Genomic DNA, 17,656 nt, shown 5'->3' on the forward strand with positions numbered 1-17,656 from the left:
AAAAAGGGATAAAAACCCATGACAAGGGGAGCCATTTAGGTGGGTTAGGGAATGCTATTGATTTTATCCAGAAACTTTGTCACTCTGTTTGGTGACTTATTGGTTCGTTTAGAACCATCTTTGTCCTTAGATTGTCCATATTACACTTTACCTCCTTATGAGGGAAGTGCCCCTTTTGCCCCGGAGCGGAGTTCTGACTGATGGCGATTTGACTGATGTCCTGAAGACGAAGACTGAACCTGTGTGCTGACCTAAACCTTGGAGGGTAATTATGACAATGCATTTGTAATTTGTCTGTTTGCTTTTCCTTTCTAGGTACCAACTGCTTACTTTTGACAGAGACCATAGTTAGATGTTTTCCAAATTGGTGTTCTAAATCGTTTTGCATGAAGCCCAACATGCTAATGCTAATCAGTGGTTAGGACAGGTGTTCACTAAACGGACACAAATAGACAAACGACCAAAACTATGCTTTGTTGAACTGACGTGTTATTGGCACTCTGCTAAATTGATCTATGTTCACGCCGTGTTATGTTCTAATGTTTGTGTTTCTCGTCTTAATGAAATCTTATCAAAGTTGCCATATCGTGACTATGCTATTATGCTTCTTGGTTTTGAGATTAACGCCCCTGCTTTTAGAATTGTAAATAATAGGGAATAAAACTCATAAAAATTCTACTAAACTGGTGTGGTTATTCATGACTGCAAGGTCATGGTAGTAGTTTTTGAATTGATTAATGACCTTGAAATGTATTGTTGTGATAAATATTGATGACATTGACGTATTGATTGACATATTGATTAGCTATCTCGTCTTAAGATGTCTCTCAACTGGGTCAAAAGATTCATTTGCCTGAAACGAGTCCTGATGTGTAATAAATTATCATAAAGGGACGCGTTATCACATCCATTCCTGTTAAGCAGGGAGCAAATACCGTACACTATCTATTAAATGGGCATATCAAAATCAGGATCTGGCTGAATATATGCACTTCTTATTGTAAGCAGTGGCAACGTGTAACACTTCACATCGGTTTAGCTTGAAGCCGAGAACATAAAAAAGACAAAGGAAACCAACAGCAACCTTTCCAGAAATTACATACTCTCACAACTCTTGGCCGTAGCTACCTGCTACCTTGGCCTGCCCTTAGGTGTCAGTGAGTCAAGGTCAGAGAGGACAGACAAACTTTCCAGCAATTCTAGGGAGATCAGGTCCATCGGAAGGAAATTGAAATTAAAAACACGTCCTGTTGACTGTGCTAAGCCCAGACCCTACCGTGTTAGAATGAGACAGTGTCCATGTGCATCGACCAAAGAGGCAGCAGTAGCACATCTTGGTGTTACATCACATGAAGACTGAACAGTCGGTGCCCATTGTGATCCACTGCAGATAAATCCGTGAATACCCCCTACTCCATGGGGAAAGCAATCTGCATTCCTGAATCCTATAAACATTCAACTTTGAAGTTAGGCAAAAGCAAAGTAAACAGCATGCTCCCTTTGAAGACAGCGTCTGACATGTGACTTCCGACTTTGAATGCACAGCAGGTGACCAGCAAATGTGATGTGACCAGATAACATTTACAAGCCTGTTTATTACCAAGAAAAAACAAGTTTGTGGAAGGATTCTGTAAACACAGCCTTAGTTTGGACAGGGACAAACACGAGCAAGGGAGCCTAAGCCAGCAAATGGGATCCAGGAAACGTGACTTACAAACCACAAAGCCAACTGCAAGCACCAGACAGAATGCATTCCCAGATCAAGTTTCTGAAATTCCACAAAATGTCTTTCACAAGCCACACAGCTACACTTTCGAGTAGGCTAGGACCTAAAAACTAGATGGAGTAATGCACAGCATTTGAATCTAGAATAGATCAGTGTTGCAAAATATTTATGTTTTGACAAAGGATACTTAATCATGTTGTTATGTTGATTTGCATAGCACACTAATCACCCAAACGGGTGTCCAGGTGCTTGGCAGGTGTGTGGTCACTAAGATGCTTATAAGAAAAGCCAGGTCTTAAGCTTCTTGTCCAAAACAAGAAGTGAGTAGGCAGCTTTGATGTCTTGAAGGAGAATGTTCCATGCCTTGGGTGCGATGTAGGGGAATGAGCGACTTCCAGTTTTTCTTTTGCTGAGTGTGCGAGAGTGAGGCAGAGCATAAGTGTTTGGCAAGTTGGTTAAAGTGTATGCGTCTTGTAGGAAGCTGGCTCTGTATATACTATAGCAAAATGAGATATGGTGTGCACAGAGTCCATGGGTTCCCCAGAGGCTTGACAGAAGCAATAATAGATAATACGAATGTTCTATTTGTGGTAGTGTGGGTGAGCAGTTAGCCTTATCAGAGGATAGTGTTAAGGATTTTTTTGTACACACACAAGCAATACATGGAAACACACACTCAATGACTTAATTCAAACCAATAGGTTTTTATATAGAAAAATATATTTTGTTAATTTATTTCTAGAACCACAACATTCAGTTTGCAGGTAAGTACATTAAATCAAAGGTACTTTGCATAGTTAAGTTCGGGACTTTGAATCAAATCGACAATACACTGTTTTTTTTTTTAAATGGCAAAAAGATACTTTAAAAGTGGACACTGCAATTTTCAAAAGTTCCTGAAGGAAGTAAGTAAAGTACAGTTTCTTAGGTAAGTAACAAACTTACAGGTTTAGTCTCCGGGGCGTAGGTCGCCCACCATTGGGGATTCAAGATAACCCCAAGCACCCAGCACCAGCAACAGACGGCCGGTTAGGTGCAGAGGTCAAACAAGAGCCACAATAACATGGGCCCCTATGGAGACAGGGGGTACTCTGGTTCCGTTCTGCTTGCAGGTAAGCATCCATTTGTCGGAAGGCAGACCAGGGAGGTTCAGAGGAACACTGGAGGGGCCCCAAGTAGGCACTAATTCCCCCCACTCCTCCCCCCCACCCTCAGCAGCACAGTGGCGGCAGGGTGCAGAGTGCTAACAGGGCGTCGGGTTTCAATTAAACTTTATGGGGGGACTCCGGGGGTCACTTAGGCACTGCAGGCAAGGCACAGGGGGGCTTCTCAGGCAAGCCACCGACTGGATAGGGAGGAGGGTCGCCTGCTGGTCGTAGCTGCACCGGTGGTCGGTTTCTCTCGAGTCTGGTGGCTGTGGATGCAGTGCTTCTCCCGGCGTCAGATATCTTCATCCCGGGCAGTAGTGGTCAGGGGGGGCCTCGGGATTCCCTCTGCAGGCACTGTCGTGGAGGGGTGGAGAGGTCAGCCCAGGGTGGACACTCGGTCAGAATCGCCTGTGGGTCCTTTCTGGATAGTTGGGCCACCTGGACACCGCTATGGGGGATGGGTGCAGAGTGGTTCAGGACACATGCTTCTGGAGTGAGGTGGGAGTCCTTTAGAAGCAGTTTCTTCTTCTTTCTGGTTGGACACGGACGTTTCTTGGTCCTCTGTGATGTAGGCAGTCTCCTAAAGGCTTTTCAGGGGTTGCTGGACCTGCAGAACATGTTGCTTTTCTTTTGCAGCTTTTTGAAGCAGGAGACGGGCCGGTAGAGCTGGGGCCGAGTCAGTTGTTGTCTTCTCTTCTCTGCTGGGATTTCAGCTCAGCAGTCCTTCTTTCTAGAGGTCACCAGGAATCTGGTGAGCTGGGTTCAGGGAGGCCCTTAAATTCTAGATTTAGGGGCGTGATAGGGTCAGGGGGCATTAGCCAATGGCTATTGTCCCTGAGGGTGGCTACACCCTCCTTGTGCCCACTCCCTTTGGGGAAGGGGGCACATTACTATCCCTATTGGACCTGTCCTCCAAACCAAGTTGGTGGATTCTGCACGGGGGGGTCACCTCAGCTCTGGACACCTTAGGGGTGGTCCTGGCTGGGATGGTCACTCCTCCCCTATTTTCCTATCAGACTTGCCGCCACCAAAAGTGGGGCTGTGTTTGGGGAGGGGGGTGCACTCACCCCATGTGGTCAGAAACTCATCTGAAAGTGGCAGGTTGGCACAGACTGGTCAGTCTTACACTAGCAGTTGGGCTAACATACGGGGGCATCTCTAAGATACCCTCTGTGTGTATTTTTCAATAAATCCCACACTGGGAGTTTATAATGCTGAGAAGTTTGATACCAAACTTCTCAGTATTCAGTGACGCCAATATGGTGCTGTGGAGTTCGTTATGACAAACTCCCAGACCATATACTTAACATGGCTACACTGCACTTACAATGTCTAAGAATGGACTTAGACACTGTACGGGCATATTGCTCATGCAGCTATGCCCTCACCTGTGGTATAGTGCACCCTGCCTTAGGGCTTTAAGGCCTGCTAGAGGGGTGACTTACCTATGCCACAGGTAGAGGTTTGTGGCCATGGCACCCTGAGAGGAGTGCCATGTCGACTTAGCCGTTTTCTCCCCACCAGCACACACAAGCTGCAAGGCAGTGGGCATGTGGTGAGTGAGGGGTCCCCAGGATGGCATAATATATGCTGCAGCCCTTAGAGACCTTCCCTGACCACAGGGCCCTTGGTACCAAGGGTACCTTTTACAAGGGACTTAACTGCGTGCCAGAGCTGTGCCAATTGTGGGAACAAAGGTACAGTTTTAGGGAAAGAACACTGGTGCAGGGGCCTGGTTAGCAGGGTCCCAAGCACACTTTCAATCAAAATTGGCATCAACACGAGGCAAAAAGTGTGTGTAAGTGTGTGTGTGTGTGTGGTGGGGGGGAGGGTAGGGGGTGGGATAACCATGCAAACAGTGGCATTTTCCTACACGTCTATTTAGGTATTCAGGTCTTGTGTTGTTTATGGCTTTGAAAGTGTGCGTGAGAAGTATGAATTAGTTGTGCTTGTGAATTGGGTGCCAGTGAAGCTCTCTGAGGTGAGTGTGATGTGGCTGTGGTGTGGGAAGTCAAGTATGAGTCTTGCGGCACTGTTCTGGATGGTCTAGAGTCTGTGTAGAAGATATTCGGAGATTCCAACAAAGACAATGTTGTCATAGTCCAGCGTGCAGGTAATGAGTGCTTGTGTGATGGTCCATCTGGTGTTTTGAGCCAACCATTTGAAAATCTTTCTCAGAATACTTAGGATGTGGAAGCAGGTGGTGCACACTGCGCTAACTTTGAGCCATCATGTCGAGGTCATCATCTAAGGTGAGTCCTAGGTTTCTTGCGTGGTCTGTGGGTGTTGGATCTAGGTCCAACAGCCACCAGGTGGGGTCTCCATAGAAGGGTTTTGTTGTTCAAGTTGAGCTTCAGGAAGTTGGTTTGCATCCACTCTGCTACCATTGTCATGCAGTTGGTTCTGCTGCTGGCTATCTTGTCAGCTAGAGAGCTAATGAGTTGGGTGTAATCGGCATAGGAGTAGCAAGTGATGTCTTGTGATCAGATGATGTTGGCGAGCGGTGTCATGTATATGTTGAAAAAGGTGGAGCTGAGGGACGATCCATGTGGGAGTCTGCATGTCGGTTTCTTGGTGTGATGTGAAATGGGTGTCAGCCTGACCCTTTGACTTCTTCTCATGAGGAAAGAACAGAACCATTTGAGGGCGGATCCTTGTATACCAGTCTTCTGATGAGGGTGTTGCGGGAGACACTGTCGAAAGCCATGGACAGGTCAAGCAGGATGAGGGCCGCAGTTTCTCCTCGGTCCAGGATGATTCAAATGTTGTCTGTGACCGCGAGGAGTGCTGTGGTTTTCTGAATACTGACAGAGTTGTCCTGAAGATGGTGACATTTGAGGTCGGCTATGAGTTGCTTATGATGGCCTTCTCATGTGGCTGTGTACACGGGAGCAGGAAGATGGGTCAGCAGTTGTTCAGTTGATTTGAGATGGCTGTCGGCTTCTTGAGGGGGGTATGGATTTCTGCAAGTTTCCACTCATCGGGAAAGTGGCGGACGTGATGGAATTGTTGATCATGTGGGTCAGGGTGGTGCTGACTGGTGATGTTCCCAGGTTGTAGATGTGTTGGGGGCATGGGTCTGTTGGGGCCCGACTGGATGGTCCGCATGACTGTTGTTGTGTCATTTCTGCTGAGGGTTGTCCACTCGGTCAGGTGGCTGTCTTGGTTGATGATGGGTAGGTAGCGATTAGTTCTCTGGAGTTGGGTTGATGGGCGAAGTTGCTGTAGATGTATGCTATGGAAGAAGTTAGATAGGTTGTCGCTGAGTTGTTGGGAGGCAGTGATGTTGACAGTGGCTGAGGGCGAAGTGAAATTCTTGATGATAGAGAAGATCTCCTTGCAGTTGTTGGAGCTTCCTTTGATAAGGTCCACTAGTGCTTTTTTTTGTGTCTCTTATTTGCTGTTGATAGCATCAGAGTGTACCCTTCTAGGTAGCTGTGTAAGTGGTGTTGTGGGTGGCTCTCCATTTCCTTTCTAGTTGTTTACAGTCTTGCTTGGTGTCTTGGAGGTTTTCTGTGTACCAGCTGGCCTGCTTGTTTGATCTACTATGCTTGTTGGGTGCGAGTGACTTTGTGCAAGTCTTGAACCAGTTGTTGATGTCCTCGTTGAGGTTGTCTGTAGATCTAGGTTGATCCGTGCTGAAGGCACTGATGAGGCTGCTTCCATGATTATGCCTCAGCTGTGGCTTGGAATGCTGAACCTGTAGGGTTACTGACGAGGTGTGTTAATTTAGTAGTGGATGATGGAATGGTTGGTCCAAGTAATAGGATGGAATGGTTGGTCCATTTAAGAGGTGTGGAGGAGTTGCATTTGATGCTGTTGCTTATGGTAATAAAATTAATTGTGCATATGTTTGCTAGGGGGTAGGTGATACAGTATGGAGCTAGAGCTGGGGAAAAACAGCATATCAAAATCTGTTGAGTTTTCAAAGAGGCTTCTCTCAGTAGAAAAGTTTACATTACAACACAATTTTGAATCCAGCAATGAGACAATATATCCTAAATTGCAAATTAGTGTATTTTACTCATGCAGCAAATTCTGATTTCACAGGACATATTTTACACTATTCTATAGGTCTAGTCTGTTATTCCTGTATACCACCTAGTTTAATATTATTCTGAATCATGTTTCTGAGAAAGCATAAATACAGAGAACTAAAAAGGTGCTTTGCCACTCTAAACCATGGGGGAGGAGGTTGAAATAACTAACATTTATACATAATTTCACCCTTTTCGATATATTTTTTTTTAATAAGAGAATATTCAAATTAGCATAAAAATAAATGTGTTCATTTCTTTTTTTTAATTACTGCCCCAAATCAGCAGAAATTAAAGTTAAACACTTGTGCAACATATACTGACTGATTCAGTGAGGCGTTGATCCTCAGGACATCTCTGCATGTAGAAAGACTTAATCTCTGCAGGGAACCGACACAGCAGGATAGGTTCATTAATAGCATCTGTCATCAGCCTCTCAGGAGCTTCTGGAATGTCCTGAGGAAGTACACAAATTATAAACAATTAGAAGCAAAATCACCACAACATTTTTTAGAGGTTTTCATATTAATATTAAAACATAGTATCAGATTTGTATATGCCATTATTTACCAATTAGTATACAAATGTACTAATTGGTACATTATGAAACAACATTCCAAGCAAACACAAAAATACTTGCTATATATGCAATGTTTTCCTATTTTCCAAAATCACATACATAAAAGTACAGTAAAGTTAGATTTTTTAAGTGCTACCTACAAGGCACATAACTAACTGAGCAATCTAGAATCTAACTTTCCTAGAATCGCGTAATTAAATAGGATAAGAAAACTGGGATTAGAGATCATTTCTCACAACATACTAATTATATCATATTGCTACACATATGAAATACTTAAAACTGTACAACACTACTAATTAATTTAACAAAGTTTACAGCACATAGGATCATGTCTCCCCTTTAGCACATAGGATCATGTCTCCCCTTTTTTCACAGTTGTACAATACTTTCAACTGCAAAATAAAACCCATCATGGAATAAGTTCTTCATGAGCTTCAGAAAAGCAATTACGCTTACTAAGGGATTTCCTGCGTAGCGTCCAGCTTAGGAGGGCAAATCAAGCCTTTGTAACCTCAAAGTTGGACTGCACTAAATCACTATGCCTAAGGCCTCCGGATTTCAAGCTCATAAAACACAACCTAGCTACCAGAATGGCCCTAGGCAAAGATCTCTGCTGCTCTACCATAACATAACTGGCTTCTGGCGAGAAAAGGCAATATTGTAAAAACTCTGTGCTTCTCACAATGCTTGTTCTAGTAAGGGCCCTCAGTTCTTAACATCTCACCCTAAAACGACCCAACACCAGATGGCGAGCTAATGCAGACCATGTGTATCTACAGCGACAGATGCCATCGAACACTACATTCCACTAAACCCATTAAGATCCATTGATGCTGAACTCTTGTAGGTTCCCAGAATACAACAAATCCATCAACAGTCTCTGAAACTTGCTTGGTATCTCGGTGCCAGGATGGGGTGGGAAGGTAGTGTGGGAATGTTACAGTGCTTATAGCAGTACAAGAGGATCCACAAATCTGCACTTTTCAAATGTCTTTACATTCAGAATGTAAGACCTATTCCACACATCTTGTAATTGTAGTCACAACTTTTTGATGTTTCTTTGGTCCAAGGCACTGAAATGCCGGAAGACAATGCTCCCTCAGCCAATCCAATCAGAGTATTTTTTTTGTTTTAATTATGGAACCACAGATGCCAAAGGATCCCTCCAAGGGTCCAAAATTAAACAAAAACTAAACAGAAAAAACCAAACACCTTTTCACATCCATCCTGAGCACCTTTTTAAATGCCAAGTTCTATAAAACTAATGTATGTACTTGCACCACATCAAGAAGAGCACAATCCTTGAGTTAAGATCTACCTTTGTGTCAAATTTGGTGAAATTTGATTCAGCCATGTTTTCTGTACTGAAGAGTAAAGAATCATATGGAAAATTAAACTGGGAAATGGCGTTGACTCCTCATTAAGAGATATGCAAGAAACATGCCATGCAGGTCCCAAAGCAGATGCACTTTATTCTGAACGTTTTATGCAGATTTGTCAAACAAAGCACAATTTATTAAGAAATCAAAAAGGTTTCCTATGTAAACTCAGACTCAACCATACCTACAATGGGGTTATCGCTGCCAGGGTAGTGTACATATAAAGAGACAACAGAAAATATACAGCTGTAACTGTGTCATATGGGCCTATAGTGCCATCGTGGGGCTCTGATTAAATTGATAAACCACAAGGCTGAGTTCAAGGGACATTTATAAACCACTTGCCCCCCCCCCCGATTATCCCCTCACCTTCTCCACACACACACATATGGTAGAGGATTTGCGGAGTGGCTCAGACCAATAAGTCCTGCAGGACCGAACAGGCCAAATGCACTTTCTGTTAGATCTGGCTTTCAAGGCAGTAGCTCTCTGTCAATGTGTGTACTGACACCCACATTGTGGCCTGATGGATGTCAAGAACAGGCACTCCATGTGCTAACACTGTGGTAGGAGTCCTTCCTGAGGCTGCTTCGAAGGGGGTATACAAAGAACTCGAGGACCAAATTAAGATCTCACTGTTGCATTACAAAAAGTTTGGGAAGAAACGTGCATCAAACCTTTAATGAACTGCATCACATTAGGTGACGAGGACAGCTGGTCCGGCAAACGCAAAAAAATAGAGCCAACAAATAACCTTAAATAGTGCCCACTACAAAACCTTGCTGGGGCAAAGATAAAACAAACAACAAAACATCCTACAATTTGGCTTGTAGAGGGACTGTATTGCTTACTCAGCATCAGGTCACAAATTTGCCCCAGCACCCAGCATACATAGATTTTGGAGAGGGATGGCTGGCTGCAAGGATGACATCCACAACCTCGTTTGGTTTTCGAACTGCTGCTGCTCAGTTTCCACCCATGAAAACAGATTGCTCAGGTGTAGAAATCTGCCATGCCGCTTCAACAGAAGATCCTCTCGAAGAAGTAGCCTGAGCAGAAGACAAATGCTCATACCCACAAGTTTTGGGCACCACACTGTTCTGGTCTAATCTTGGGCCACAAGGGTGAGTTACGCCTGGTCATTCCAGACCTTTTTCAGAGCTCTGTGATGGAAAGGCAGCAGCTGAAAGGGGTACAGGAGTCTTGTACTTCACTCTAGCCTGAATAGGTCTCCTAAAGAGCGTGTTCTTGGGAACGCCAACTGGTAGACCTTTTGACCCTGCACATTCTTGACTGGGACAAAAAGGTCTTTACCCACTGTTAGAAGATTTCCTGCATTCACTTGGGATTCAACCGCAAAATATGTGATCCACCATGTGCCATCAGCTGAAGTCACCTACCTTGGCGTGTAAAGATTTTGCCATGTGGTTCAAGATCAGGGAGATGCCATGATGCTCCAGACATTCCAGAGGCACAGGGCCTTTTGGCACAGGTCCCAGTGCCAACTCCACTCTGGTTGAAGAACCATGTGGCTATGGTGCAGTCAGTGGGAACCTCTGCAATGGCCTTCCCTTGATGAACAGCAGGAAGGATTTCAACACCAGAGGGATGGCCCACAACTCCAGCAGATCTATGTGGAGTCAGGTCTCCGCTGGCAGGTTTCAATCCAGCAGGGACAATCCGTCGCCAGCATCAGCTCCGGGTTGGGAACAAAGAAGGGTATTCCACAAATCAAATTGCAGTCTAGCAGCCACCACTGCAGATCTTATGCAGTCTTCTCTGAAATCAGAACATTCAACAGGGTTCCTTGGAGCTAGGCCCACAGAGACTTGAGATAAGACTGCACAGCTTGCATATGAAACCTGGTATAGTGGCAAACAAGATGCATGAGGCCAATGGGCCAAGAAGCCTCAGAACTCACCAAGATTCAGGACTGTGGATGAAACATCCAGATCATCGCCTAAATGTTCCTAACTCATTCTAAAGGAGGAAAAGCCCAGAACTCTACCAAGTCCAGGCTCTATAAAACAGAGTGCAAGAAATCTCCCTTTTCAGTATACCCTGTTAAAGAGGAGTAAAAGTGCCTGGGTCCCCCTTTAACTCTGATTAAATTGGTGTGTTCCTATTTGGCACATTTAACATGCTTGTAAGTCCCTTGTAACAGGTGCACCCAGGGCCTGAGAGGCAAATGTCACTTGTGGACCTATTAAGTCATCCACTACAGTGGCAGTGCAAACATGGATCCAGGCCTCTCTTGTGTACCTATTGCAATGTAAACCTACAGTGAGACTTGTTCAAATAATCCACTGTGACAGGTAAAAACCTTTTGAAATATTACTAAGTCACCCCTACATTAGCACTGTAGCCCACACGTCAAGGGACATGGTATTTAAATGTGGGACAAGGCCCTAGAAGCTATTTTCACTGTTGCCGGCCTGGGTGTCCAGACTGATAACTCAGGAAGGGGAAAAAACAGAAACATAATTAACACACTATTGTAATAGTCCAATTCAGTGATGTAACTTGATTTTAAATACATATTAAGGAAATGCAACTTTTAGAAAGTTAGCCCTTACCTGCCCGAAATATCGAACGGCTAACTAGCATACGCTTCTGCCATCTCTCAGCCTGTACACATGCCTTGAACAGGTGTGAAATGACTCCCAGAAGCAAACAATATGCTGACCTGACCGGACGGATTACTCCTCTGAACCCTACAGACTATGCAAGGTGGGGGCCTCCTTTTGACAGCAGTGTCAAATTTTGCATGATGGGTCTCGAGTCACATACAACCCACTGGGTGCACTTCATAGGGGTGCACTTCATAGAAGAGACAATAAGATTCCAAGCCAATTCTTGAAGCTCCCCTATCTAGTTGTTAAAGGACCCTGCTTTTCTCCTACCAGACTCCTTTCTCTGGGTTTGTTGTGGGTATAGTGCCTACTTCAAACTGGATTTTAGAGTCAGATATGTTAGGACACAAGGATTACCACAGTTCACTCCCTGACTAACCGTCCCCAACACACACCAAGTTTAGTGTAGCTGAAGACTCTTGCAAGTTTGAAAATGCTGTGACACATTGCATTTTGTGCCTGTTGCAGTAAGTAGGTAGATCAGAGCATGAGAAACTTTACCCCATTGGTTAGAATGGGTCAGGAGTCACACCCACCCACTCCCTACTGCCAGACATAAATATGCCATCTTCAGGCACCCTCTTCAGAACACTTTCTGGGTCAGTGGAAGATCAGACCAGGACTGGATCTGCGGTGTGTGACATGAGGGAGGCCTGAAGGACTGGTCCTGCTGCGTCTTGTACCCATGACAAAGAAGTGAACTCCAAGCGCTAGTTGGCTGATCTCCTGTTTGGCTAATAAGACAACAAGCTGTAAGAGGCCATTTCCAGGAAGTACTCGGCTGACAGGTAGCAACTAGACCTAGACTGGACCCTGCTGTTGGCATCTGCCTGACACTAAAGTGAGTATCAAAGTGCCTTAGCTAGCGTATTGGGGAGCTTTAGAAGTATATATTTATGGATGATTGGGACTTAAAGGACAAAAGTCAGAAGGTAAAATATTTTACCAGCACAAACCAGGTGTAAAAGCTGGTGCACGACTGTAATCAACACAGATCAAAGTCAAGATAGTTTATTCTTATAAAAGGAGATCCTATTTAACCGTTTCAAATGCTTCTAGCTTTCCCTCAACTACATTAATTTCTATCCATTCTAAATGATCTTATTACATCCTAATCTATCTAACACACAGACATTCTAGGCAAGGTGCAGGTGTACAGCAGATGTTAACACAGATGTTAATACCACACCTGGTTAATGTATCTGACCCACACCCCATTGTGGTCAACGTCAAGGGGCCTAGGTCCTGTTCTACCACAACCATAAGCTATCATTATTACCCAACTTTTTTGGTGCTATTTCTGCTTAAAACTTTAAAAATTCATATATCCAGTTACACTTATTGTATTTTTATTATTTTTTTCATTACATTTTACTCATTTGGTTTGTGATTTTTATTGTTTTGAATTTTTCCTTTATTGCTGTTTTAGTACTGCATACACACTTTACACATTGCCCTATGTTAGGACTGTCTGCTCTGTGCCATAGTTACTAGGGGATTGAGCTCAGGTTCATTTAGTGACCTTGAGGGTCCACCTTGACCAGGGTTGTGATTACTCCTTGTGGTGAGCAGTCATCCAGCCCAAATAATAATTAATTTTTTTACAGAGAGGGTTTGCAAAGGTGTCAGGTGTGACTTTGGCACATTGATCGAGCACCCTTAAGGTGTCAGGAGAATCGCCGTTGACTGGATGTCCTCTATGACTGACTGTGGCAGGCCTGCCATCAACACCTGGTTGTTGAGGTAGTGGAAAACTAGTATACCCAACCTCTGAAGATGGATTGCGACTCCCACCACCACTTTTGTGAGCATCCATATGGGGGTTGTAAGGTTGAAGGGAAGCATGGCAAATTGAAAATGCTCCTGGTCTTGAACAGCAGGTAACGTCTGTGGGGGACTGTAAGAAAATGCTTCATGTATGGTCACCCCCAGGTTTTTGGATTGATGGTTCTGGTTTTTGACTCCTAAAGTGCAATGAGGCCTGCTAACCAGACCTCAGTGCTAGTGCACTGACCCTAAAGTGTATATTGAACTGGTTGTACCCAACTGTAAATGGCTAACTTACTTGTAAAGTTCCTTGCATATGGTACCCAGGTACCCAGATGGGTACTATGGGTGCAGAAGGGTACCCCAGGGATGCTGCACTGGTTGTGGCACCCTCAAGGTCCCCCACGTAAACAGAGTCACCCAGTCCGCCACAGGCAGACCGTTAGAGCAGTCATGCACTGCTAGCTCGATTTTGCATTGAAAACAATGGCAAAGCCACAACTTCCCCCATACATCTGTGTAAGTCAACCTTCTGGCAGGCCTAAGGAGTCCTACGGCAGGAGACACAGAAAGGACGTGTACTGGACATATCTTGACAGAAAACATGCAAAACTACTGTTTTTCCTCAGAAAGACTTGGTCGCCTCAATGACGAGTACAGGATTACATGCTGACCATGCACTTTCCGACAATAAGGGGGCACCTCTGGCACCCAGACCTCAACTGTAAGGAAATGCCTCCCTGGCATGGTTACTCCCTGACATTTTGCCTTTGCCGATGCTAAGTTTTGATTGAAAGTGTGCTGGAACCCTGCTAACCAGGCCTCAGCACCAGTGTTCTTTCCCTACACTGTACCTTTGCTTCCACAATTGGCACAGCCCTGGCACTCAGATAAGTCCCTTGTAACTGGTACCCCTGGTACCAAGGGCCCTGATGCCAGGGAAGGTCTCTAAGGGCTGCAGCATGTCTTATGCCACCCTGGGGACCCCTCACTCAGCACATGCACACTGCCTCACAGCTTGTGTGTGCTGGTGGGGAGAAAATGACTAAGTCGACTTGGCACTCCCCTCAGAGTGCCATGCCGACCTCACACTGCCTGTGGCATAGGTAAGTCACCCCTCTAGCAGGCCTTACAGCCCTAAGGCAGGATGCACTATACCATATGTATGGGCATATGTGCATGAGCACTATGCCCCTACAGTGTCTAAGCAAAACCTTTGACATTGTAAGTGCAGGGTAGCCAGAAGAGTATATGGTCTGGGAATTTGTGAAAAACACGAACTCCACAGTTCCATAATGGCTACACTGAAATCTGGGAAGTTTGGTATCAAACTTCTCAGCACAATAAATGCACGCTGATGCCAGTGTGCAATTTATTGTAACATGCACCCAGAGGGCATCCTAGAGATGCCCCCTGAATACCAACCCGACTTCTAGTGTGGGGCTGACCAGTTTCTGCCAGCCTGCCACAACCGGACGAGCTGCTGGCCACATGGGGGGAGTGCCTTTGTCACTCTGTGGCCAGGAACAAAGCCTGTACTGGGTGGAGGTGCTTCACACCTCCCCCTGCAGGAACTGTAACACCTGGCGGTGAGCCTCAAAGGCTCACCCTCTTAGTTACAGTGCCCCAGGGCATCCCAGCTAGTGGAGATGCCCGCCCCTCCAGCCACTTCCCCCACTTTTGGCGGCAAGGCTGGAGGAGTTAATTAGGAAAACAAGGAGGAGTCACCCACCAGTCAGGACAGCCCCTAAGGTGCCCTGAGCTGAGGTGACCCCTACCTTTAGAAATCTTCCATCTTAGTTTTGGAGGATTCCCCCAATAGGATTAGGGATGTGTCCCCCTTGCCACAGGGGGGAGGCACAAAGAGGGTGTAGCCACCCTCCAGGACAGTAGCCATTTTGTACACTGCACCCGGCTGCCCTTGTGCTGCTGAGGGTGTTTTTTGTGTGCCTACTTTTGTCCCCCCCAGTGCTCTACAAAACACCCCGGGTCTGCCCCTGAGGACACGGGTACTTACCTGCTGGCAGACTGGAACCGGAGCACCCCTGTTCTCCATAGGCGCCTATGTGTTTTGGGCACCTCTTTGACCTCTGCACCTGACTGGCCGTGAGCTGCTGGTGTGGTAACTTTGGGGTTGCCTTGAACCCCCAACGGTGGGCTGCCTATGCCCAGGAACTGAGACGTGTGAGTGTTTTACTTACCTCACAATCTAACTATTACTTACCTCCCCCAGGAACTGTTGATTTTCGCAGTGTCCACTTTTAAAATAGCTTATTGCCATTTTAACAAAGGCTGTATATGATATTGCTGTAATTCAAAGTTCCTACCTTACCTGTATGGAGTACCTTGCATTTTATGTATTTACTTCAAATCTTGAACTTGTGGTTCTAAAAATAAACGAAGAAAATATATTTTTCTATATAAAAACCTATTGGCCTGGAGTAAGTCTTTGAGTGTGTGTTCCTCATTTATTGCCTATGTGTGTACAACAATTGCTTAACAATACCCTCTGATAAGCCTAGTGCTCGACCACACTACCACAAAATAGAGCATTAGAATTATCTAATTTTGCCACTATCTTACCTCTAAGGGGAACCCTTGGACTCTGTGCACACTATTTCTTACTTTTAAATAGTATATACAGAGCCAACTTCCTACATCAACCAACTTGAAAGAAGGACCGAAGGACTTTCCTGCTGTGCTAAGGGACCAGCAAAGAGAGGCTGCACCATCGAAAACTGCATCTGCTGGATAGCAAAGAGAGGACTGTGACGGCTGTATCCCGCACAAGGAGAAGGGGTCTCCAGAGTCCAGTCAAGCCAAGAGACTCCAAAGGTCAGAAGACTGGCCTCTTGTTCGCAGCACAAGGACACAACAGTTGAAGAAGCCTGCTGGGGCAAGCTGGCAGTCCAAAGCCTTCAAGCCACTACCACCGCCACCGTGCAGCACCAAGACCTGACACACAGAGTTGCACCAGAGTTTGCTGAACCCAGGAGTGCCGTCTGAGAGTTGCTGAGAACCCACAGAAGGCAATTTATCAACCCAGGAACAATTGGCCTGCGACTGTGACTGATCACACACCAATTTGCTAACAGTTAAGTAATGCAGCTTGGAGGCTGATTCTACAGAAGTGGAGGGCTGGGTAGAATTGTGTCCCTGGTGAGCTGCACAATGTCTGCTGGATAACCACCCATGTCCTCTAAAGGGCTGGGGTAACTGTTGTAGTGATGGCGGGGCCTGATGGTGTTTATAAGACAGCCCTTTAGAGTTGCTTTAGAAGGGTTGGGCTGCTTAGGAAACTGTTGGAGGAGGAATAGAAAAGCCCAAGGAAAATGTTACGGCTCTGCTTTGGTTGAAGCATTTGAGGGCTGAAACAGGCATTTCACCAAAGAGACACCATCAACAGGCATTTCAATTAGAGACAACTGCATGACCCCGGAAAAGCCAGTTGATTGTATTGATGTATGTTGGTGGAGCACAACACTTCTGCCAACTGCAAGCCCCAAATAGGCAGTAGAATTTAGGCCAGCCCTAATGATGTATTTTGCTGTCTCCTGGCTATCTTCAATTGTTTGAGACAAAGGTGCCCAAAACTCCTCAGAGGAAGTCAGCAAAATCTTGCTATCCACTTCCCAAAGGGCATGTACATAACAACCGAATAGGAAGACTGCATTGAAAGACTTCAACGCCAAGCTGGCAGAAAAGAAAATCTTCCTGAACACCTCAATAATTTTTGATTCCCTATTTGGAGGGGTCATGAAGTCACCATGTTATATAAGGGTTGACTTTGCTGATGGAAGTCTGGATCACCAAATTCTCTGGAGTCTGGTGCTGCATAAGAAAGTCTGGTTTGTCCGGCACCAGGCTGTGGAGCCTGGCCGCGTGCCTCTTCACTGGTCAGCAAGACTTCGCTCAAGTACCCGTGAGGGTGTCAGTCAAGGTTTCATTAAATGGAACTAACTGCTCAGATGAGGCTGAACCAGTTGTAAAGCCTCAGTGAGAACATTTGTCTTGACTTCAACCAAATGTAGTTGTAGGCCAAGACCTCAGCTGCACGTCTGATCACTACAGCAAATGATGGAATCTCCCTCAGTGGTGGTTCAATAGCGAAACCAGCTCTGTGGCAGATGAGGTATTAAACCCACTGGCCTGTTACAAGTATATCTTTGTCATTATAGTGTGGGAGTAAACCATCACCATTGTTACTATCCGGTTGATCAGAATTCTAGCTAAAAAGGTGATTAAGGCTCTGAGGAAGGCCTAGTGGAACAGGAAGTATTTTACTTCAGAGTGTAGGGGGACTGGTTGCCCTGGAGAGGAGTCAAAGTGTGATTTTGGTTGTGGTCAAGATGGATTTGGACCGGGGTTGGACACCAAAGTTGA

At 45.4% G+C, this 17,656-nt stretch overlaps 1 protein-coding gene across 1 annotated transcript in view; it reads right to left on the reverse strand.

Moving 5' to 3' along the window:
• Positions 1 to 17,656, reverse strand: part of NARS1 (asparaginyl-tRNA synthetase 1) — a 191,492-nt gene that overhangs the window by 25,842 nt on the left and 147,994 nt on the right. Inside the window, exon 13 of the mRNA XM_069220041.1 lies at positions 7,236 to 7,367. Within this exon, the coding sequence (XP_069076142.1) occupies positions 7,236 to 7,367 (132 nt within the window). The remainder of the gene's footprint in view (positions 1 to 7,235; positions 7,368 to 17,656) is intronic.

The sequence above is a fragment of the Pleurodeles waltl genome, chromosome 1_1 (assembly GCF_031143425.1).
Source record: "Pleurodeles waltl isolate 20211129_DDA chromosome 1_1, aPleWal1.hap1.20221129, whole genome shotgun sequence".
Classification (NCBI taxonomy): domain Eukaryota; kingdom Metazoa; phylum Chordata; class Amphibia; order Caudata; family Salamandridae; genus Pleurodeles; species Pleurodeles waltl.